Consider the following 25,626-nt stretch of genomic DNA (forward strand, 5'->3'; position numbering starts at 1 on the left):
ACTTCCCCCTGCAAGCCGAGGGCCTGGATATCAGACAGGCAAAGTCATCCCTGGTTCGTCAGCACTGACACCAGCCCCACAAGTTCCATCAGCAGCACATTTGTGTGCTGAAGCCAAAACAGAATTGCCGTGCAGCGATGGAACATGTTTTTCATTTGCAGTCAAGTTGGATCTTCAGCTCAGGTGGAGTTCTCTTCAGCACTTAGTGCAAAGATGCCTTGTCATCAAAATTAACCTGGAAAAAAATCATCCAAACGGCTCATCCAGTAAAGTCTCTGTACTTGTTACTATCTATCCTGTGGCAGAAAAGGTGGACGGAAGTGGAGGGGACGAAGAGTTTGGTTCACAGAATAGACTCGGACCCAGACTCCTGCCTCTCCCTCCCGCAGGTGGCCTCCTTAGCTGTGTGACCCTAGGCAAGTAACTTGAGCCTGGAGGCCTGTGTTCTCTTCTTAAAACAGGAGTAATAATATCACTGATTTCTGAGGGTTGCCAGGAGGACTGAATGAGTTAATGGTGTAACTAGGGCTTGGTATTCTTAAACATGACATACAAGTGCCTGCTTTTGCGATTTTGTAAGCTGATTGGGCATTTGCGCCATTTTGCCTTTGAGGTAATTATCAAATCCTAGGCACGATGAGAAGCAGGTTAGTGCAGCCAGCATGCGGGCAGTGTGTGTATGTGCACGCGTATGCCGGGTTTCTGCCAGCCTGCAGTGGACTTCCCTCCGTCTTTGCCTTTTATTGTGCGCTGTCATCCTCATACATCCGCAGTGTGTCGTGAGGATGAAAGGATGCTTTGGTGCCGTAGTGTCCTTTAATTTCCTCTCCAGGGACGAGGGTGAGGGTCTAAGTCAGTGTGTGAGTCTCAGTGCACAAAAGGTGGGGCCTAGGCCGGAAGGAACTTCTGTCTCCACAGCCAGCCCCCAGGCAGACCATTCCAGGGCTCGTGTGATGACTGCGGGGACGACATCTGACTACCCACGGCCCGGTGGGGGCTTAGCTGCTTCCTGCCAGGCTAAGCCCCCTAGGCTCCTTTGAGTCTGTGCCCCTAGGCTCCTTTGAGTCTCACTCGCTGCCTGGCCCCGTAATAATGGAGACTGTTCCGCTTTCATGGTGCTGTGGCTGGGCCTGGCCAGCACCCGGACGGCCGGTTCCTCCAGGTGGATGGGGCTGAGACTGGCCTGCTCCCACTCCTCCTGTGAAGATGGAAGCCACAGCCCACAGAGGGAAGGGCCTCTCTCCAGGCTGTGAGGGACTCGTAGGTGCTCGAGAAAGATGAGTGGGGGGCGGACCTGGCTCAGTGTGTGTCCTTAGTCACTGTAGAGTAACACAGAGCATGGATGGAACCAGTAGGTCACAGTTCTGCAGCCCTCAGTGCAGTAACTGACCCAGGCAGAAGCCATCAGTGGATGTGCACGCCAGCGGGAGCAGGGTTGCGGGGACAGGACCTTACGGACCTGCAGAGTCCTTGCTGTCACCAGGTAGGAGGCTGCCTGGTAATGGGGATGTCTGCCGCACCCCTGCAGCCAGGTGGCCACACTCAACATTATCGATGTGGGACACGTTGTGGGCCCGTGTCTCTTGCTGTCACTTCATAGGGAGACATCCGTGCCTCCTATGGCATACTCCTGTCATGCATGGTCTGACGCCCCTCACGAGGAAGCAGGTAGACACACCTGAACTAAGGGATGTTGTGTGCTGCTGTGGTTTGGATTGCAAGGGAGAAGAAGTTGGGCAGTTCCAGGTTGGGGGAGACGAAAGAGGTTCGAGCCTGAGCTAATGCACGTTCCTAGGTTGAGAGAAGTGGAGTTCTGGAGGACGTGAGTGATGGTGCGGGGTGTGTGCAGTTGATTCTGGGCTGTGCATTAGAGCATCTTGTGGGGTCCTCGTTAAAGTTCTGAGTGTGATCATTGTATGATGGTTATGTAGGAGGCAGTCTCCATTTTTAGGAGACACGTGGTAGAGATGGAGTATGTTGTGATGCCTGCAACAGACCGCTAGTGCTTCAGCAGAAAGGAAACGTGCATGTGTGCATGTATTTGTGTGGTGTGTGTGTGCACACAGATGTATGTACTCGTGTGGTGTATGTGCGTTATGTGTGCACATATGTGCATGTGTGTTGTGTGTGCTGTGGGCATGCAAAGGCGTGTGTATGCATTTGTGTGTTGTATGTGTGTACATGTGCGTGTGTGTGTACGTGTGTGGTATGTGTGTATGCCTGCATGTGTGTGGTGTGTGTGTGTCAAGTGTGAGCGTGACCATGCCGGATAAAGTGAACATGGCAGATGATAAGAGCTGAGAGTGTAGGTGAAGCATATTCGTTGCACTGTTTTCTGGCAAATTTCCTGCAGGTCTGGCTATTTAACAGTCCATAGCTGTATGGTTCCTGGCATGGGCAGGAATCGTGGCTGTTGCAGTCCTTTCTGAAAGGCCCTGGCTGCAGTACTGCTCAAAACAGAGAACGTCGTCACCCGGGCAGCATCGGCGCTGAGGAAGTCGCCTGTTACCCTCGGTGCTCTCTCCTTCTGCCGTTTGCGTCAGTCAGGAGCTCAGGTCTCCTTCAATAGTTCACCGTCACCCAAGATCACACTCACAGATGCCGCCATGTGCCGCCTTGTTCGCAAGATTTGGAGTTTCCTTCACACTGTGTTCCCAGGGTGGCGTGGAATTCTCGTGCCGAGGGAGGGTGAGAAGCAGCGTGTGATGGATGGGTGAGGGGACTCCTCGAGCACACACAATCACGTGTTATCAAGTAGTTCCTTTACGCTGGAATATGTTCATTTGTGATGTTTGTTCACTCCCCGATGTGACATGGTAACTGTGGGGACTTGATAATTCTCCAAATAACCTAGTAACAGCCCTTTTTCTTACTCCACTTGTTCTGACTTCTTTGGGTTGAGTTCCCGAGCCGGTCTCCTGCACATGCTGGGAAGGCTCTGTGTCTCCTCGTAGATTTCAGCGCTCCTCTGAAGCCTCCCATAACTTTAAGTCCCCGCTTTGTGTAACTGAAGGTGGAGCAGGCTTGTGGCTTTGGCTCAGATGTACTGCACAGGGTGAAGGCCACAGAGCCTGACTGTCAGTGGGGCTCCGTGGGGCCAGCTAGTAACTTGGGGCACATTGAAGGAAGGAGGATTTGCAAAGGTGCGATCAGGAGTGGAGAGCTCTGGGGGACAGCACGGTCACAGGCCAGGAGCAAGAATGGGGGCGCACTGCTTCCCCCAGGGCCAGCCAGGCAGGGGAGAGCACCATGCCCGGGCAGAGATGGAGGGGTCCCCGGGCAGTAACTGTGCCCTGGTGGGCTGGGGGAAGTGAGACTTCTGGCCCCACTGTTCACTCTGACGCCCTCTGACCTCCTTCTGGGGCTTCCCTTTTGCTGAGCACATGAAGGCAGAGAGCCCAGAGCCTGGCTGATGGGCATAGGATGGGGCTGGTGGAGACAGGGTATGAGGGGCAGAGGAAGAGCCAGCACCGCCCCACCCCACCCTGCCCCACCTCACCCCTGCCCCACCCTGCCCCACCTCACCCCTGCCCCACCTCACCCCTGCCCCCACCTTTACCAGAGGAAAATGCTCCTAAAGAGGCGTCTGGCCCCATTCTCATCTTGACTTGGCCGACGTCTGGCGTCGCACTGATTACCAAACTGGGCCTGGTGGAGGCGGAGGCTGCGTGTTCTCAGAGCGGAATCCAGGAAACCGCTCCAGATTTGCTTTCATATCATTTGTGTTCATAGAAGGTTCTCACTTAATGTTTTCCTTATGTTTTTCCCAAGAAATTGATGTAGGTCATCGCTCCCTGCCTGTGCGTAGATTCACCCACTCACTCACTCACTCCCTCACTCACATGTGTGCTGAGCACCCACTGTGTCAGGCGTGGTTCCGGGAGCTGGGGAGAGCAGTGACCCAAATGGGAAAGCGTCCGGGCCCCGAGGGAACTTCTGCTCTGGGAGGGAGATGACGACCCCTGGTTGCACCATCAGGAAATGTCCACGCAGGGAAAGCCGAGGGACGAATCATGCTGCGTGTTTAGGGCCCGAAGCCCACAGCTGTGACTTTCTGCTGCTGGCTAATGGCACAGCCCTAAGTGTTGCTAGAAACGTGGTTTTCCCAGTGTGTTTGGTGGAATTGCACACGTGTTGAGTTCATGGAGCTCTGCAGAAAAGGCCGTGAGCATCGGGGCACTGGGCACAGGGAGTGAGAACCAGGCCCCTGGCCGAAGCGAACACACTGCACATCTTGGGGCCGTGGAGTCACGCGTGGGGCAGGGCCAACGTTCTGCTGAGCGAGTCAGGCTCGGCGCCGCGGGGCTCTGCCTTGGTCCCAGCAGCCTCGAGCCCACCCTCACTTTCTGCGGCGGGGACTGAGCCCACGCATGCCCAGGGGTGAATGTTCTCCGAAGGTGAACGTTGTTCCTCCGGGGAAACATCTGAGATATTACCTGGGTCTGCGGTTCTGCAGAGTGGAATGTTTATGTACGTTCCGTACATAAACACAGCTTGTATCTCTGGGGGACTAAAACTTTCTGGGCAAGTTTATTAGTAAAAAAAGTCTAAAAAGCCTCTTCAGAGGGGCTACAATGAAAAAAATGGTTGAGAAACATGGACCTAGGGTGATGCTTTCTTTTTGTTTTTTGTTTTTTTTAAGTTTGTGTTTCATTCCATGTGTGTTATCTGGACTTTGGGCTTGGATCAATAACATGGTCACAGAGAGGAATCGCCAGGTGGAGCAGTCGTGCCTGTTGTTACTCACAGGCCTGAGAATCGATGCCCCTGGTTTGCTCCAGACCGTGTGAACTGGTGACGATCTGTAGGAAGCAGCTTCTGCGGGAACTGACGGGTGTTCATTCTCTGTGGCACCATCTTTGTAAACACTTTGTATTTACAATTCCAGGAATAATTCTGCGTGCTTCTTGGAGGCCTGCTCTTTTTCAGGGATGTGTGTCAGGACACAGTGCAGAGGCTGGGGGTGAGGTAGGGCGTGCTGCTGCTCCGTGAGCCCCACTGCCCATCCCAGGCAGGGTCACTGAACATGGTGTTTGAATCTAGTTAGAAGGAAAAACAAGTTGAGGGAGGAAAAAGATGGTGCCCCCAGCTCCCAGGGCCCTGTGGGATGTCCCAAAGGTGGTTCAGTGGGCATCAAAACAGGGACCTGCAGGTTCCTCAGTCAGTCAGCACTTTGGATGGCAGACGGGGGAGGCACACAGGACCTAGGTGAGGCCCACACAGAAGCAGACGCTGGGTGACCGCAGGGGGCCCGGTGACAGCACGTCTCAGGCATCTTTGTGTAGTCACCCCAAATTCAAATTCGTGCAACAGATACTTGGTGACCTGCTGTGTGCCAGGCAGGGCTGGAATCAAATCAGGCAAATGGGCTGAGGGCACAAAATTAAAGGAGCCAGTTACCTTTGAGGGGGTCGTGCCCATTGTGAGCACCTTCTTAAATCTTGCCCTCCAGGTGCCTGGCTTCCCTTACCCTCCTCCTGGCCCTGAATATCTTTTCAAGCTCATAACCCCACGAGACAACCACTGTAGACATCAGTTAGGCTTCTTTAGGTTGCAAGGGACAGAAAACCCATCTTAAACAGTTATAGGCAAAAAGTTTATTGGATCACAAAAGCCGAGAGCTCCACAGGCAGCTGGCTTCAAGAGCAGCTTGATCCAGCGTCGCATTGATGTCACTGGGTTCCATCTCTCGGCAGTTCCCTTCTCAGTCTCCCTCCTCGTGATTGCAAGCAGCTCCCAGGGCCTCGTGCCTCAGGGCATGAGGAGAAGTCTGGCAGGGAGAATGAGGGTCTTTGAGCCTGCATTCTCCCCCTACCTCGCCTTGTGGCATCTCCTCGGATTTGACTGGATTGAGTGCCATTCCTAAATAGTCCCTGTGGCCTGAGGGCTGCAGTGCTCTGACTGATCCAGACCCAGATACCAGGGCTTCCTCCTGAGCCAAGATAAAGTCAACTCCAGGCTGTGTGTGCTCTGAGCGGGGAAGGGGATGGCCACCTAGAGGGAAATGCAGATGCTTTGATCAGGAAAACAATGAATGAATACTGGGTGGGCAAAACAGCAGATGGCCACTGCACCATCTTATAATCAGGGAAATTGACGTTCAGAAAGGGTGAGTTACCTGCCCAAGGTCACACAGCTGATTAAGTGGAATTGCTGAGATTCATGCCCTGTTGTTTTGAGCATTTCTGCTCGTCCACACTTCCTGGGCCATCTCCCTTTTCTTATAAACTTTTTGAGGTCAAGGGCTCTGTCTCACCTCTTGGTCCTAGTATCAGACCTTAAAGAGAGCAGGTACTGAAGACAACAATTCAAGGGACAGAGTCCAAACACAGAATAATTGAACTCACCTGCAGGTACCAGGTTCACATCTTGAAGGAGAGCAGCTGGAGCTGGACGATAGAAATCAAAGTTCTATCCAAAGAAGATTTCCGTCTCAAGAGTTTCGGGTGGAACGCTGGCTCCCAGCCCGGATTCTAGCTGTGTGCTACTCCCCTGCATTTCCCATTTTGTAATGATTTCCATCTCTTCCCAAGGATCGTGGAGGCCATGCATCACCAGGACTGCCTGCTGTTCGCCACCAGCCACCTGATTTCCCTGGAGTTGACCCCGCCGCCCACCCTCTCTCAGAACCTATCGGGCTCTCCACTCATTACGGTCCACCTCAAGCACAGATTGGTGAGTGGTGGTGCCTTCACCCTTGTCACTGCCTTTGATCTGGTTTCACACTGAGGAATGTTGGGTTGTCTGTGTGCTTGCATAAAGAATCTCCAGAAGCCTTGGTGCTGGCCAGAACTGGAATCTTCCTCTCCTTGGAGCTCCTTTTCTTGGGCCTTCGTGTCTGAGCTGCAGTGGGAAGCCCTCACATAGTGCCTGGGCTGGCTGTGCAGTGTCCATGTTGGGGAAGAGGCCTCGAGGTGGCTCTCCTAGATGTCTGTGGAGCAATCACAGATCTTCCTCATTTATAACAAGTGTCCTTACTGGAGGAGGGGGGTACCTAGGCCATCGCAGTTACCGTGTGTTAGCCCTCAGCAAGATGCAGCACTGTGTTCTGTTAGAGAGAAACATGCTTCAGAGCTCGGGAAAAACCATTTTTACGCTTCAGGCATTGCATGATAAGCCGTTGGTCCTGATGCTTCATAACTGCTCTCCTCTCCACATGTCATTTGTTTTTTGCCAGTGAGTAGGACTGATAGAGACATTGGGGATACCCATGTGCTGCCGTTCTTTAGTAAAAGGCAAAAGATGTATACGATCTGAGGAGAAACCAGAGTATAATGCTGCCGTTCTTTAAAAAATGCATGCACTGTTCCCCACGCCAGGTTCATGTCAGGAGGTAAGGTGCTGATGTGACACTCAAAAGCGTGAGATTTTTCAAAGCGTTTATTAAAGAACTCACTGTGTTATTGGTCAGAATTAACACTAAAGGCATTTCCTGGCAGGATTTTCTATTTCATTCTGTTTCGCTCTGCTCTATGGCCAAGGCCGACTCTGTGTGCATACCTGGGGGGGTGCTCCTGCTCTTTCAGGGGTGACTGTGTTTCTGCCCCACCTGGGAGGAGCCCACACGCTTGTGCTGCTGGGTGAGCTGGGGCAGTCTAGAGATGGTACTGGAGATGGAGATGGGAATGGAGATGGAGAGGGGACTGGAGATGGAGATGGAGTTGAAGATGGAGCTGGAGATGGAGATGGGAATTGAGATGGAGAGGGGACTGGAGATGGAGATGGAGATGAAGATGGAGAGGGGACTGGAGATGGAGATGGAGAGGGGACTGGAGATGGAGATGGCGATGAAGATGGAGAGGGGACTGGAGATGGAGATGGAGAGGGGACTGGAGATGGAGATGGCGATGAAGATGGAGAGGGGACTGGAGATGGAGATGGAGAGGGGACTGGAGATGGAGGTGGAGATGGAGATGGAGAGGGGACTGGAGTTAGAGATGGAGAAGGAGAGGGGACTGCAGATGGAGGTGGAGGTGGAGATGGAGAGGGGACTGGAGTTGGAGATGGAGATGGAGATGGAGTTGGAGAGGGGACTGGAGTTGGAGATGGAGAGGAAGAGGGGACTGGAGTTGGAGATGGAGTTGGAGATGGAGATGGAGATGAAGAGAGGACTGGAGTTGGAGATGGAGTTGTAGATAGAGATGGAGATGGAGATGGGAATGGAGATGGAGAGGGGACTGGAATTGGAGATGGAGATGGGAATGGAGATGGAGAGGGGACTGGAGTTGGAGATGGAGATGGAGTTGAAGAGGCGCCTGGAGATGGAGATGGAGATGGAGATGAAGAGGGGACTGGAGTTGGAGATGGAGATGGAGTCGGAGATGGGGATGGGGATGGAGATGGAGATGGAGATGGAGATGAAGAGGGGATTAGAGTTGTAGATGGAGATGGAGTTGTAGATGGAGATAGAGATGGAGATGGGAATGGAGATGGAGAGGGGAATGGAATTGGAGATGGAGATGGGAATGGAGATGGAGATGGAGATGCAGAGGGGGACTGGAGTTGGAGATGGAGATGGAGATGGAGATGGAGTTGGAGATGGAGATGGAGCTGGAGATGGAGATGGGAATGGAGATGGAGAGGGGACTGGAGATGAGACTGGTCACCTCAAGCTCCTTGCCCTTCCTCTCTGCACGTGACCAGCCATGAGCCTGTTTTCAGTGTGTCCCCTGCCTTGCTTCCTCCGCCCCTCCTTGGTGTACCTCTCCTTCCCAGTGCCTTCTCACCTGGACCAGCAGCCTCCTTGTGTTCTGTCTGCTCCATTCTCCCCACAGTTTACAGCTTTATTTTCAAACACACAGATCAGGTGATGCTACTCACCTATTCAAAGACCTTCTGGGACTCAAGGTTCCCGCAGGAGAATTTACACTCTCAGGCTGTTGGCGAATCTGTAGCAGACTCTTCCTGTCCGGCTTTCCATCTGCACCTCTGGCTCTCCTTCCAAGCCCAGCAGGCTGTCATTGCTGGTGCCGTTCCCTGTGCCTGGTTGGCCTCTCCCACACCTCTGCTGTCTGAGTTCACCCATCTCAGGAGGAGCCTTCTCTCCTCCAAGCCCTCTGCGGCGTGCACGGAAGGGAACCTTCCTCCTCGCCGTCTTTGTACTGTATTAGTACAGAGTCTTGGCACCCATGCTATAATCATTTATGCTGATCAGTAATCCCTTAAATGGCCTGCAGCTTCTCAGAGGCTGCCAGATCCAGCACGGAGCCCAGTGCCCTTCCCCACCTGCCCGTACCGAGCCTTGGCACTGAGTGGAGGCTCAGGAGACGCTTGCTGAGTGAGTGCTGTGCTGGAGTCAGTGCCCTGTCTTGCAGTTGTGCAGTTGACATTTGTGTCTTCTCTTTGTATGGAGAGAATCCTGGTCCCCTGCACGGGCTGTCCGCTCTGCCATGACGTCAGTGAGGATGTGCTCCATGGGCTCCGCCTGTGTTTGGAAATGTGGCCGTGCCCTGCAGCAGAGACACTTGGAGCATCTTGGCTTGAGGGTAGGGCGGTGCTGCCCTGAGGTGTGTCAAGCCTGTAGTCAAGAGTCTGTAGCTGGGCGCAGTGGCTCTTGCCTGTAATCCCAGCACTTTGGGAGGCCAAGGTGGGTGGATCACCTGAGGTCAGGAGTTCGAGACCAGCCTGACCAACATGGTGAATTCCTGTCTCTATTAAAAATACAACAATCAGCCGGGCAGGGTGGCACGAGCCTGTAATCCCAGCTACTTGGGAGACTGAGGCAGGAGAATCACTTGAACCCGGGAGGCGTAGGTTGCAGTGAGCAGAGCTCACGCCAGTGCATTCCAGCCTGGGCAATAGAGTGAGACTTTGTCTCATTAAAAAAAAAAAAAGTCTGTAAAGGCAGGAGGCTTGTTCTGAAGGCCTCTGGAACCTCTGTGTGCTCTGAGGTTGAAGCTGTCCTCTTGAGTGAGGTGGGCACTGTGAATCACAGCCGACCACAGGGGCTGGGGGACGTTGAAGAGCAGGAATCACGGATCATCCCAGAAGGTGAGACGAGGGCAAGTGGAGAGGGGAGGGCATGGGCAGAGAGGGGAGGCAGGAGATGAGAGCACAGTTTGAGTGCCAGGGCTGCAGGGGAGCCACACATCCAGTGAGGTTGAACAGGCGCACGTGCATATACATACATGCACATGCACATGCATACACATCCAGTCCACACACAGTCCACACATTTGGTCCACACACACCCAGTCCACACACACAGTCCACACACTCAGTCCACACACAGTTCACACACACCCAGTCCACACATACAGTCCACACACATGCAGTCCACGCACAGTCCACGCACAGTCCACACACTCAGTCCACACAGTCCAAACACATACGGTCCACACACCCAGTCCACACACACCCAGTCCACACCCAGTCCACACCCAGTCCACACACAGTCCACACACCCAATCCACACACTCAGTCCACATACAGTCCACACACTCAGTCCACAGTCCACACACCCAGCCCACACTCAGTCCACACACACCCAGTCCACTCATCCAGTCCACACACACCCAGTCCACACCCAGTCCACACACCCAGTCCACACACACTCAGTCCACAAACAGTCCAAACTCACACAGTCCACACACAGTCCACACACAGTCCACACACATTCAGTCCACACACAGTCCACACACAGTCCACACACCCAGTCCACACACACCCAGTCCACACACAGTCCACACACACTCAGTCCACACACACCCAGTCCACACACACCAAGTCCACATACACCCAGTCCACACACAGTCCACATGCACACAGTCCACACACACAGTCCACACACAGTCTGTAGAGTCCACACACCCAGTCCACACACATGCAGTTCACACACATTCCACACACAGTCCACACACACCCAGACCACACACAGTCCACACAACCAGTCCACACACACCCAGTCCACACAGTCCACACACTTAGTTCTCACACACCCAGCCCACACACCCAGTCCACACATACCGAGTCCACACTCAGTCCACACACACCCTGTCCACACACAGTCCATACACCCAGTCCACACATACCCAGTCCACACACAGTCCACAACCCAGTTCACACACACCCAGTCCACACACAGTCCACACGCACCCAGTCCACACCCAGTCCACATACTGAGTCCACACACACCCAGTCCACTCACAGTCCACACACTTAGTCCACACACAATCCACACACTCAGCCCACAGTCCACACACCCAGTCCACACACAGTCCACACACACCCAGTCCACACACACTCAGTCCACACCCACTCGCTCCACATACACCCAGTGCACACAGTCCACACACAGTTCACACACACCCCGTCCACACACAGTCCACACACACCCAGTCCACACACAGTCTACACACACCCAGTTCACACACACCCAGTCCACATACACACAACCCACACACAGTCCACACACAGTCCACACACAGTCCACACACATAGTCCACACACAGTCCACACACACTCAGTCCACATACAGTCCACATACACCCAGTCCACACACAGTCCACACACACACACATCCCACACACACACAGTCCACACACCCAGTCCACACACAGCCAGTCCACACACAGTCCACACACATGGTCCACACACAGTCCACACACTCAGTCCACACATTCAGTCCACACACACCCAGTCCACACACAGTCCACACACTCAGTCCACACACCCAGTCCACATACACCCAGCACAGACACACACCCAGTGCACACACAGTCCACACACTCAGTCCACACACACCCAGTCCACACACCCAGCACAGACACACACACTCAGTCCGCACATACCCAGCACACACACACCCAGTGTGCACACACAGTCAACACACTCAGTCCACACACTCACACAGTCCACATACACCCAGTCCACTCACACCCAGTCCACACACAGTCCACGCACACCCAGTCCACACATACCCAGCACAGATACACACACCCAGTGCACACACTCAGTCCACACGCACACAGTCCACACACCCAGCATAGACACCCAGCACAGACACACACCCAGTGCACACAGATCCAGCACAGACACACCCAACACAAGACACAAACACCCAGTGCACACACCCAGTACACACACACCCAGCACAGACACACACAGTCCGCACATACCCAACACACACACACCCAGTGCACACAGTCAACACACTCAGTCCACATACTCACACAGTCCACATACACCCAGTCCACACACACTCAGTCCACACACAGTCCACGCACACCCAGTCCACACATACCCAGCACAGATACACACACCCAGTGCACACACACAGTCCACACACTCAGTCCACACACAGTCCACACACACCCAGTCCACACACCTAGCACACACACCCAGTGCACACAGATCCAGCATAGACACACCAACACAGACACAAACACCCAGTGCACACACACCCGGTACACAGACACCCAGCACAGACACACCCAGTGCACATACACCCAGTACAGGCACAACCAGTACAGGCATACCCGGTGCACACACCCAATACAGGCATACACACAGTACACACACAGCCAGCACACACACACCCAGTGCACATACACCCAGCACAGGCACACACAGTACACACACAGCCAGCACAGACACAAATCCAGTGCACACACACTTAGCACAGGCACACACACAGTACACATACAGCCAGCACAGACATATCCAGTGCACACACACCCAGCACAGGCGCACACAGTGCACACACAGCCAGCACACACACACATACCCAGCATGGGCACACAATACACACACAACACAGACACACACATCCAGTGCACACACACCCAGCACAGGCACAGACTCAGTACATACACAGTCAGCACAGACACACCCAGTGCACACACATCCAGCACAGGCACACACACAGTACACACACAGCCAGCACAGTGCACACACACCCAGCACAGGCACACACACTCAGTACACACACAGCCACCACAGCCACACACACACAGTGCACACACACCCAGCGCAGGCACACGCACACTTCGGTATACACACAGCCAGCACAGACACACACACCCCCAGTACACACACCCAGCACAGGCACACACAGTATTCACACAGCTACCGTAGATACATACATCCAGTGCGCACACACCCAGCACAGGCACACACACACTCAGTACACACACAGCCAGCACAAACACATCCAGTGCACACACATCCAGTGCACACACACCCAACACAGGTACACACTCAGTACACACATAGCCAACACAGACACACACACCCAGCGCATACACACCCAGCAGAGGCACACACACTGAGTACACACACAGCCAGCACAGACACACACATCCAGTACACACACACCTAGCACAGGCACACAGTACACACACAGCCAGCACAGACACACACATCCAGTGCACACACACCTAGCACAGGCACACAGTACACACACAGTGCATGTACCTACATCCAGCACCCATATGGGCACATACTTGCACATACCCAGCCTTAGTACGCCACATGTGCACGTGCAGACACACACACACACACACACACACACACACACACACCCCATCCTTGCAGGTAGGAATTCTGGAATTTGGAAAGCAGAAAGTGATTTTGTTTCGTGTGGTACAGCTTCTTCCTTTCCTGCACACAGCGGGTCTCCAGGGTGCCTCACCTAGGGGCCTCACGCCTGTCTGCTCTCCTGCCCAGGCAGCCCCCTCCTCTCCCATCCCTCCAGCTCCCAGGAAGGCAGGGTGGTAGTAAACTGAGTCACAACCATGTGGTTAGATTGCAGGGCTGATGCCCACATTCTCCCAGGTGTCTGCATGTCTGACGCTTCACCCTGGGATGGGGGGCATCGGCTCGGGTTCTGGTTAAATCCCGCCGTGCCCCTGCTGTGGAGGACGCCCCCTGTGGTGCCTGATGAACCTTAGTCTTAGAGATTGGTTCATCCTAGCGGTTTCCCACCAAGAGGGTTCACCAATGAGATGGGACGGAAACCCCACCTCGGGTCAGCCGCCTCGCTCACCGCTTCCCTCGTGCTGCCTCATCATTCACTGACTTCAGGCCACAAGGACCTGCTATGTTAAAAAATCCTGCTATTGTATTTTCTTAGGAAGCCAACTTGAGTCAGTTATGACTGGTGCAAAATAACATAGAAAAGAGCCCACCTCCCTGATATGGAGGGGTTTGCCTTTTACACACGAACGGCAACTAAACAGATTCTGCTTAATGCTGTTTAATGGCACCATTGAATCATTTCTGTTAGCAGAGGTGTTGACATTGTACTGGAACTTCTTTCTCAAAGCACAGCCGTTTCATTTCTACCATCCTTTCTCAATGTGCTTCGTCATTTTCTTTCAGGACAGACTCAGGTGTTTGAGAGGGACTCTGCTTTTGACTTCAGGGCTTCCGGGGCCCAAAGCTTATTCTGGTTCTGTGAGGTCCTGCAGGTGGGGGCAGGAGCCCGGGTGAGGCCTGGGGACGTGACAGGCAGCATCTCAGCGAGGCCGGGGCACAGACTCATAGATCTCCGGTTCAGAACAGCCATGGTGGCCCAGCCTGTGCCCGGGTGTGCATGCTTCAGAGCCCCGCACAGACGCCTCTGCAGGATTTTGCTTTTTAAAATTGTTTGCTCCCCAAACTATCAAATAATCCAGATTCAGACCCTGACCTTGGGCCGACTCAGCAGTGGTCTCTGGTGGACGGCTCCTGCTGCTCCTCCTTGATCACCCTGACCTCTGGCCACTGTCCCTCCTAGCTTTAGGGGCACCCAGTGGGCTGAGACCTTCTGCAGCTCAGGCTATGCTGTTGGGCAGAGCGGGTCTCCAGGGTGCCTCACCCAGGGCTATGCAGGAGGCCTTCCCAGCAGTTCCACGGAGGGTCTGGACAGGGATGGTGCCCACACACCACCCTGGGATGCCAGGGGTTTTTGACATGACAATTGATCAGAAACTGCAGCGTTTTCTTCAGTCAAAATTGCTCACTGCATTCAATCAAAATCTTAAGTTTTAAATCAACATTGAAATGTCAGTTTCCCTTAGAAGGGAGCAAGGAATGAGCGAAGCAGAGTCTTGGGAAATTTGAGAATTAGAATAAGCACCAAAAATACATATTGCAGAGAGCCCAGTGCTGTCAGTTTGATTGCTGTTGTCAAAAATTTGCTCATCAGATGGCCTCAACTCCACCTGAATGTCAGTCAGTCCTAAAGCCAGGCCATCACTCAGGCTGTCATAAATTCTGGAAGGGACTGAGTTTAATGAGGGTGCTCAAGGGAGATGTTCCAGGGGCAGGACTCTGAGCTCTGGCCAGGGCAGGGGGTGCTCCAGGGAGATGTTCCAGGGGCAGGACCCCAAGCTCCAGCCAGGGCAGGGCTCTACCCCTCATGCACGCCTAATAGCACCCCAGGGCTGAGGTCAGGGAAGAGGTTTGGTTCCCTAGGCTCACACACAGTGGGGCACTGGTGATCTGAGGAGGGAAACAGGCACTGGTGGCAAAGGAACGTCTGTCAGCCGAGTGCCAAGACTCTGAAACGTTGGCCATGCCCACCTGGACATGGGCCGCATCTGAACGAGGCGGTTGCCCGAGCTGTGGATGCCGTCACTTGAAGCCCTGGCTAAGGCTGAACCCTGGACATTGATATGAAGCCCCCAGACCGTGAAGAAGCCCCCAGGCTCTCTCCTTGTGCAGTGCGGGGGACCTGTGTCCTCAGGACTGGGCACCTCCTCAAACTCGGCCCTCCTCTGGGTGCGGCTCTCAGGAGCCAGGCCCGGGGTGGCCAGTGTGAGGGGCAGCCCCGGACACAGGGTGCCTTGGGGCTGGGTTTTGGCCTCCTTGGGGTGTCACCGTCACCGCAGCTTGTGACTTTCGAAGAGTAACCCAGAATCTGGGCTTTAAATTATATCCCTGGATTTGTCTTGTTGGCAGCTAATTCAAATTTGTTTCCAACGTTGTCAAAGAAACCCTATGTGTGGGTTGCATTCAGCCAGGAGGTCAACAGTTTACAACCTCAATGTTTTAAGCTTTGTATTCTGAAATGATTTTAAACTTACAGAAAAAAAAGATGGCAAGAATAGTACAGAATTCCCCTGTATGTCTAGAGACATACAGATCATTCACTCATCTTCCCTGATGGTGGTATTTTTTTTTTTTTTTTTTTTTTTTTTGAGACGGAGTCTCGCGCTGTGTCACCCAGGCTGGAGTGCAGTGGCGCGATCTCGGCTCACTGCAAGCTCCGCCTCCCAGGTTCACGCCATTCTCCTGCCTCAGCCTCCGAGTAGCTGGGACTACAGGCGCCCGCCACCACGCCCGGCTAGTTTTTTGTATTTTTAGTAGAGACGGGGTTTCACCATGTTAGCCAGGATGGTCTCGATCTCCTGACCTCGTGATCCACCCGCCTCGGCCTCCCAAAGTGCTGGGATTACAGGCTTGAGCCACCGCGCCCGGCCGATGGTGGTATTTTTAAGTACAATGATTGAAACCAGGAAATTGACACTGATATTAACGACAGACGTTTTTTGAATGGTGTCAGTTTTCTCACTTGCAGCTTTTTTTCAGTCCCGGGATCTCATCTCGGCTGGCACAGAGCATTTAGTTGCCACGTCTCCTAGGTAACTGCAGTCTGTACGGGTTCTCAGCTTCCCTTTGTCTCCCATGACCTTGACACTTCTGCGGCGGCCTGGCCGGTCTTTGTGGAGCATTCCTGGGCACCGTCGGATGCTTCCTCCAGATTAGGCCGAGGCCGTGCGTCTTTGATAAGAATGCCAGGGAAGTGAAACGGTCCTTCTTTATCGCAGCATCAGGCTGTGTGAGTCGGCCTGTGGGCAACCAAGCAACAGACTTTTATTTTCTCATCATTCTAGGGGCTGGAAAGCCAAGGTCAAGGTGTTGGTAGGTTTGGTTTCTCCCAAGGCCTCTCTCCTCGGCTTGCAGACAGCATCTTCTCCCTGTGTCCTCACGTGATTGTCCCTCGTGCGTGTCTGTGTCCTGATTTTCCTTTTTTTCTTTTTTTGAGACAGAGTCTCTCTCTGTTGCCCAGGCTGGAGTGCAGAGGCACAGTCACGGCTCATTGCAGCCCTGATCGCCGGGCTCAAACCGTCCTCCTGCGTCAGCCTCTTGAGTATCTGGGACCTCAGGCATGCATCACAATGCCGCGCTCATTTTTCAGTTATTTGTAGAGATGAGATCTAACTATGTTGCTCAGGCTGGTCTTGAACTCCTGGGCTCAGGCAGTTCTGCCTCGGCCTCCCAAAGTGTGGGGGTTACAGGTGTGAGCCACCATGCTCGGCCCTGATCTCTTCTTATAAGGATACCGGTCTCATTGGATTAGGGCCTACCCTAATGACCTCATTTTATCGTAATCCTCCCTTCAAAGGAATCATCCCTGACTCCAAACACTGTCACATTCTGAGGTACGGGGGGTTAGGGCTTCAACAGGTGACTTTAGGGGGAACAATTTGGCTCCCACACAGCAAGTATGGAACGTGAATGTTCATTGTTGCCGGTAATGCTCACTCAGATGGTGTGGGTGAGGTAGTGTCTGCCAGGTGAACCCACTGTAAAGGGATGGTTTTCCCCTTTGCCTAGAATAAATCTCTCTCACCACGTGTACCACGAAACTACACAACCCTCCTTCAGCTCATCCTTCTCCGTGAATTTCTACGTCCATTGATGGCTCTTGCCTGCAAACATTTTGACTGTCATGTTTGCCTAATGATGACTTTCTATTTCCATCATTCCTTCTGCATTTATTAATTGGAATTCTATGATAAGAACAAACTGTGATTTATTTATTCAGTTGCTTATGTTGCTGTGACTCAGGGATACTATTTCATCTCACAGGGCACCGTCCGGCTCTCTCATTACGGATTCTGTTGCTCCCGTTGTTCCAGCTGTGACCAGTGGGAGCTTTGTCCAGTTGGCTTCTGCTTCCTTTGATGCCTCCCTCAGTTTTCGAGTCTCTCCTTACAATCAGACATTAAAGATATGCTGGGTTCATGGAATCGGCTCTTTCCCTGAGGAGCCCTAGTGCGTTTGGTTGGAGAATGGCATTTAGAAAGCACGGTCGGGGCAGGTGTGCTTATTTCTGCCGGAGCGTCACTGTTCTCAGTCCTCTCTCTTGGTGGACAGAGCCAGGGAATCTGTGTGTGTGTGTGTTCTCAGAAGCACATGCATGCACCTGCATCCTCCTGCATTTATCTCTGTGTGTGTGTGTGTGTGTGTGTATGTGTGTGTTGCAAACTATGGATTGCATTCTGATACCTGTTTCTGGTCTAAGCCTGCGGGATTCATTTAGCCTTTCCTTGTATGTTCATCTTTCTCCCAAAGTAGGAAACTTGTCTCTCATTATTCTCAATAATTTTGTGTAAACGTGCTGCACACACAGGTTCAGAATTGCTAACCACACCCTTGTGGGAAACGTATGTCCTGATGAGGGGACAGTGTGTGTTCACATCCTCTCTGCTTTTAGCCTTACACCCTATAGTTAAGATATCGTTCCTCTGCGTTCCATAGCTGCCTCCTTTCTTCTGCCTCCCTTACTGTTGCGTCACTGAGAATACAGCCAGGTTCATCTGCTGTCGTTGGGACTGTCTTTTGGGTCCCCACAGGTTGGTTCACTTTCAGTGTTGAGGTATTTGAGGAGTATGTGAACCATACTGTGGCAGATCTAAAGGCAGATCCACAGCAAGGCATCCTCCGCGGCGCGGCCCACCCCTGCTCTGTCTCCATCCTCCATTCCCTGCACCCTGTTCCCACCCACTTCCCCAGGTAAGCAGGTCCCATTGTTTTTTTTTTTTTAATTTCTTTTGTGCCGAATGAACAGATACATGTACTTTTTCAATAGCCCCTTCTGTCTCCTGTGAAGGCCGGTACACCACAGAAACTCTTTGGTACTCAGTTTATCCTGGAAGTCACTCCAAACCCGTCTGCAGAGGCCTTCCAGCCTCTCAGCTGCACAGCGCCCCACTGTGTGGGTTTACTCAGCCATCACCAGCTTATTCAGCTCATCTCCTACTCACGGGCATTTATGTTGTTACCCATATTTTGTATAAACAACTTGTTGCAGCAAATGACCCTGTGAACCTGCATATTCCTGCAGGGAGCAGCCCGGCCCCTGTTCTGGAAACCCGGAAAGTTTCTATTCACCTGCAGATGGACCACCTTCTCTCCCTTATGTTGACCCTTGGGCAGTGTTGAGGGGCAATGAAATGACAAACAGCCGGGAGAAGATGACCAGTCTCTGCACATAGATAACTCAGAATGGCCCCCAGCTGGCCGCCTTCTGCTCCTGACCCTGGTGTGTGGATTTAAGTCATTTCTGAAGATTCAGCCTAATGAGTTGTCGACCACAGATGAAGACAGAACGGATCTGAGAGACGAATGGTGTCTCTGGGGTTAGCATCTGGATGAGCCGAGTAATGGTTTTGGGAGTGGCATAGCCTAGAATCAGCCACCCCCGAGGGATAGTGCTTTGTGTCCCTGGCAGAGCAGCCTGGGGGGAGCTGTGCAGGAAGCAGGTGCAGGCAGCCTCGCTGGCCAGGTCACTGGTGTTCTCTGTGACGTCAGGGTCAGAGAGGCCCACACGGAGGGCTGGAGCCTGGTGCTGGTGCCTGATGGCTAGCTCAGTGTGCTGGCTGTCCTGGCAGAGTGGAGGTCGAGCATGGCTTCTAGTGGTCCCTAAAGCCACCAGGGTTTCCAGTGTGGCTGGTGCTGCAGCAGACCCAGTCGAGCGTTCTGCATGTTTTGGAAACATTCGGTCATGTTCTGGTGAGTGATAGGTTGCATATACCACAGTGGTCCCATCAGACTGTAAGACCAGATTTTCCCTGTACCTTGTCTATGTGTTGATGGGTTTCGATGCACAGATTCTTCCCATTGTGTTACAGCCGCCGGCCGTGTTCGGTACAGTAGTGGGCACAGTTTGTAGCCTGGAAGCAATAGGCTACTCCATACAGCCGGGTGTGTAGTGGGCTATGCCGTCTAGCTTTGTGTACGTCCCTCTGTGACGTTCAGAGCACGATGAAATCGCCTAAGGATGCGTTTTCACAATGCGTCCTTGTGATTAAGTGATGCAAGACTGTACTTTTCTTTGCGGCACCATTCAGCCCTCCCAGACACGAGAAGGGAGCCATGCAGCAGGCGTCTGTGTGTGAGAAGCTCGGGCAGGGCTCTCTGGGCCATTTTCTCACTGGTCCTGAGGCCTGCTGGCCATGGCCCGAGGGCGGGGACGGCCTGGTGGCCTGGGGAGGCCGTCTCTACAGGCACTTCCAGTGAATTACAGGCCCCGGGGGGCTTGATGGCGTGGATGAAAGTTTTGTAGAAGGCCATGTTTGTGTCTTCTGTGAAGTACGAAAGGTGCCAGTTTGAAAACCAGAGAAAAAGAAAGGGTGGATTAAAATGCCGTCCCTGTTTTAATGGTTGGTTACTGTAGTTATTTTTAAAAAAAGAAAGTGTTTGAATAAGGAATCTTGTCTTGAAGAGAGGTGGAGAGGAATTTTTATCATACCAAAAGAGGATGGTAATTAAGGCTTGTCTTAGCCAAGCGTTCTCTAGGGTTTTGGGGTTTTTCTTTTGAAGGTTGCTTTTATACTTCGGAGGATGTTCCGGGGGCCTGCTCTTCTGAGTTAAAGCAATTTGTCTGATGGGAGGATTTCCCCTGGCGGCACTCTCTCACGGGCCGTGAGGGGGAGGTGAACTCGGAAGAGAGTCACAGGTTTGTCCCCCACGTTGTTGTCAGGGAACGGTGACATGGAGGCTGTAGGAATTTTTTCCCAACATGGGCTGAGGTCTTGAGGCCCGAGGCCGAGACACTTTCTGTTCTTTCTTATTTTATTTTATTTTATTTTTTTTGATACAGAGTCTTGCTCTGTCATCCAGGCTGGAGTGCAATGGCACGATCTCGGCTTACTGCAACTTCCACCTCCTGGGTTCAAGCAATTCTCCAGCCTCAGCCTCCTGAGTAGCTGGGATTACAGGCATGCTCCCTGCTAATTTTTGTAATTTTAGTAGCGACAGGGTTTCACCATGTTGTTCAGGCTGGTCTCGAACTCCTGGCCTCAAGTGATCCATCCACCTCAGCCTCCCAAACTGCTAGGATTACAGGCGTGGGCCACTGTGCCTGGCCTGAGATACCTTCTTTTGCTGGCACAGAATGGGGTGCAAGCTCCCCAGGGTGTGAGGGACGGAGTTGCAGGCCCATCCTGGAGGCTCTGAGGGGGCACCTGGTAAAGCCTGGGGGTGAGGCTGGGCACTCCGCATGCCCCAGGGCTGCACCACGGAAGCCCACGGATGCCCTGGGACACATGACTGTGTCACTGTGCCCGGTTCATGTCAAATGTGCCAGTGCCATCAGTGTGTCTGGGCCTTCGGGCTGCAGAGGGCAGGTGGGAATGGACGGTGAGGCACCATCTGTGCGTCTCTCCTCCTGTGGAGCCTGCACTCTACAGACAGACGGGGCAGCTGTGGGCGTGGCTGGGCCACAGACTGTGTCTCAGTGGACGGTGTCTCAGGGCACAGACCTTGCTTCCGGCCTTTCCCGGTGCCCTCCAGAGGTCTAGGTGGCCTCATTACACCTGCCCCTCTGAGCTGGATGGAATCCCTTCTTCTCCTAAAGGGCTCATTTTAATGTTTTGGGGGGTCCTTTGCCACTCACGTCAGGAATTGTCTGTCCAATCTCTCAGGGCATTGGAAGGGAGTGAGCTCCAGAGCCCTCCCGACCATGGGGAGCTCCAGCGTCCAGGTCGTCCCTGAACAGAGGATGTTCCCAGGCATAGAGTGGAATCCAGACTTTGGCCTTTTGAAGTCGACTTGTGTTTCTGGGGCTGAATCTCCCAAGGGAACTGGTTCTGGTGTGTTGAGATGCATTGGTGTGGGGGCACTGTGGCTGTGGGGCTGGCCTGGGCATTGCAGGGTGGGTATGGAGCAGCATCCCTGACCTCTACCCATTGATGCCAGCAGCCCCTCCCCAGGTGTGACAACTAGATACGTCTCTAGGCATCGCCAGTATCCCCTGGGAGACTCCCAGGTGAGAGTCCCAAGTGGATGCTATTGCAGTATTCACGGCCGGATGCTACGCGTCGCTATTCCATATTCCATTATGTGAACAGACCACAGCTGACTTGTCCTGGTGGCCGTAATTTGGCTGTTTCCAGTTGCAGAGTATTAAACACAGTCACTTTCCTGTGATTCTCAGATTATCATATTCAGAAATGTATTTGAGGGAGATGCAAGCAGGCGGGCGGCTTCTCTTGGAGGCAGGAACTTTCTGATAGGGATTGTGGCACACAACTGTTGTTTCTCTAGGATTTGCTGTGAATGAGGGAAAAACAGTTGACTGTGAATGAAGCAAGGTTCATTTTCTTCCGCTGGTCATTCCTTGGTGCACTGTAGACCCAGGATATTCCTACTCTGCAGGCTGTTTAAATAACACACACACACACACACACGCACACACACGTAGCCAAACATCATTTGAAATCCCATCCCCCAGAGATGACCGGTGTCAACATTGTGGTGACTTCTTTTGGAGGCTTCTCTAGGTGTGTGTGTGCACACATGATTTTATATAAATGGGGTTCTGCTATCTGCGCTATTTTGCAGCTTCCGTTTTTAAATTTACCATGTCTATATTTCCATGCCAGTAGCTCAGACTGTATCATCATTTTCACGGCTGCTTAATAGTCTACATTTGTCATCCTGCTGGTGTGCGTCTGGCGTCGGGTTTGCATTCTCACAGTGCCGTAATGAGTATTCCGTGTTCTCGCTCGGTTATCTCTGTAGGATGAATTCTTAGAGGTAGAATTGCTCTGTTAAATGTCTACACATTTTTTTCTCATTTTAAAATTTATTTTGGGTGTTTAAGCCAGATCTGTATTTATTTACCGAGGGACCAGGAAGAATTGTAGACTCATAGGCGCAAAAAAATTAGAGCTAGGGGGACTCAGGTTACTTGGACCAAACTTCTCATCACCCTGCATCCCACCACCAGCCATGTTTTAAAAGCCAATGTGTTATTGGAGTATAAGCATGCTTGCAGAAAAGCACGTGCATATGTGTACGGTTTGACAGTTTTCCCAAAGTGAACATACGCAAGAAATCACCCCTCAGGTCAAGAAGCAGCACATGGCCGGCACCACGGAATGCCCTTCTAGACGCCAGGGGAACAGAGCTGCCGGACGTTCTAGTGAGCGCATTTCTGCTGGTGAACCTGACTGTGCCCTTCCTTGTGGGATCTGCCCAGGATGGCGTCGCTGGGTCGAGGGGCATGTTCAGAATGCAAGTGGTGCCTGGTGCCTTTTCCAGAGTGGGCACTGGTTCACTCTCCCCTTGGCAGAGCACGAGACCCCAGCGTCCAGCGTTGAGTGTGGCCCGTCTTTTGTCTCATTCTGTTTTGTTTTGCTTTTCCTGAATGACGTTGGTGACCTTTTTATGTTTATTGGACATCAATATCCTTTTACAAAAATCTACTCAAGTCTTCTGCTCATTTTTCTGTTGTGCCGTCTGCTTTTCTTTCTTATAGATTTTTAAAGTAGTTTTTGTGTATTTTGAATATGAGTCATTTGTTTGATATACGTATTGCAAATCTCTCTTCCACTGGACCTTGCCTTTTAACTTTGACGGTGTCTGCTGGTGGACAGCCGTTTTCAGTGCCAGTGCAGTCCGGTTTATCAAGCTGTTCTGTGTCCCGTGCTTTTGTGCCTGGTGAAGGAATCCTGCCTAACCCGAGGCCACGAAAGTAGTCTCCTGTGTTACCTGGAACAATTGTTGTTTTCGCTTTCGTGTTTGGGCCTGTGGTCCTTCTCTACTTGTTTCTGTGTCTGCAGTGCAGTAGGGTTGAGACTGACCATTTTCCCAGACGGATATGTCATTTACCCAGCTCCACGTGTGGGAAGACCAACCTCCCCCAGTGCTGCGGTGCCACCTTTGCCGTCAGTCACGGGAGGGGCGGCGTGGCTCTTTCTGGACTCTGCTCTGTCCGTCATCCCATTTGCATGCCGGTACGATTGCAACTGCCGCGTTCTGTGCCAAGGCCTGAGATCGGCTCGTGTAAACCCTCCAGCTTGTTATTCCAGGCGGCCTCGGCTATTTTTGGTGAGATACGCATTTAAACCTTTGATGCACATCGTGAAACTGCCCTTCAGAAAGGTCGTAGCCATTTATCCAGCCACGGGCGGGCCTTGGCACTGCCGCCTCTCCCATGCCATTGCAGACTCTGATGCGCAGGAAGTCACACCTGGTTGTCATTCGAAGCTGCGTTGCTTTGTTATGGGTGAGGCTTCCTAAGTGAATTGGCCATCTGCATTTTTCTTTTATGTCATACACCTGCTTCTTTCCTGATTTCTCCAGTGGATGTTTGTTTCGTTAGTGACTTCTGAGAGCTCTTGATATAGTTCCGACGTTAACTCATTGCCTGCTGCTGCAATCTCCCAGGCTTGTTTTTTATATTGACTATTATAGTCAGTGCAGATGAATGCTTGAACCTGCAGCGAGAATCTGTTCCTCTAACTCCGGTCTCCGTCCCTCCCCTTCCTCTGCTCCTGCCTCCCTTTGTCAAGACCCTTGGGATCACACTGGACACATGTGGGTAACCCAGGATCACCTCCCACCTCCAGACGTTTAATTTACCCACACCGGAAAGGTCTGTTTTGCTATGTAAAGTGACATTCCCAGGCTCTGGGGTTAGGTTGTGAGCCTCTTGTACGGTGACATTTCCAGGCTCTGAGGTTAGGTTGTGGACCCCGTCGTATGGTGACATTTCCAGGCTGTGGTGGAGGTTGTGGGCCCCTCGTACGGTGACATGTTGGTGGAGGTTGTGGGCCCCGTCGTATGGTGACATTTCCAGGCTGTGGTGGAGGTTGTGGGCCCCTCGTACGGTGACATGCTGGTGGAGGTTGTGGACCTCTCTGGCGGAGGGTGGACATCGTGTTTTGTCTGCCGCAGAGGGTAAATTAAGAATCCGTAGGAAGCCCTTCCAGAACGCGCTGCTGCAACTCTCGAGGCAGCGGCTGGATCTCCAAGAATGCAGCTAGATCTCAGAGTGCATCCCCAACGGTGCAGCATGCGCAGGCCCTTCCTCCTGAGGGCACCCACCTTGGTGAATGGGATTTTCTGTGTCCTGATGTCTCTGCTCCAGTTGACGTGACAGACACAGGGTCAGACACAAGCTTGCTGGACATCATGCTTCCCCCGAGGCCAAGGCCGGACGAGGGGTCTCTTCAGCTGCACATCGGGCAGGTGAGGGGTGTCAGCCACGTCCCGGGGAACAATAGCCTGCCCGCCTCAGCGGAATGGCGAACTCACTTTCCTGTGGTCTTTGGCATCTGTCGTGTGGATGCCACGGAGTGTGGCGAGTGACACCTGCGGTGTGGCACACTGAGACCGTAAAGAGCGGAAGACACCAGTACTTGACCCCATGTCTGTGGGCTCGTCGCTTTGAATATGCCGGGGTGTGCGGAGCACAGGACAGCTATTGTGTGGGGGAGACACTGAGCATGGCCTCTGCAGCCTGTTGTTCTGGGGTGGCCTTGGTTATGGCCACCTCTGTCACAGTGCGCAGTGCGTCGGAGCCTCCTTCCAGAGGAGCGCTCGCCCACAGTCAGGGCCCTACCGAGGGCCACTCTTTTCACCAGGGTTTCTGAACGGGCTGCATGGGAGCCCGGAACACAGGAAGGG

General features: G+C 52.8%; 1 protein-coding gene across 2 annotated transcripts in view; it reads left to right on the forward strand.

Annotated features, from left to right (window-relative positions):
- ADGRD1 (adhesion G protein-coupled receptor D1) overlaps positions 1 to 25,626 on the forward strand; it is a 186,734-nt gene that overhangs the window by 52,136 nt on the left and 108,972 nt on the right. For both annotated transcript variants that reach the window (XM_025403585.1, XM_025403586.1), the window contains one exon: positions 6,534 to 6,675. In XM_025403585.1, the coding sequence (XP_025259370.1) occupies positions 6,534 to 6,675 (142 nt within the window). The remainder of the gene's footprint in view (positions 1 to 6,533; positions 6,676 to 25,626) is intronic.

Source organism: Theropithecus gelada, chromosome 11, assembly GCF_003255815.1.
Source record: "Theropithecus gelada isolate Dixy chromosome 11, Tgel_1.0, whole genome shotgun sequence".
Taxonomy (NCBI): Eukaryota; Metazoa; Chordata; class Mammalia; order Primates; family Cercopithecidae; genus Theropithecus; species Theropithecus gelada.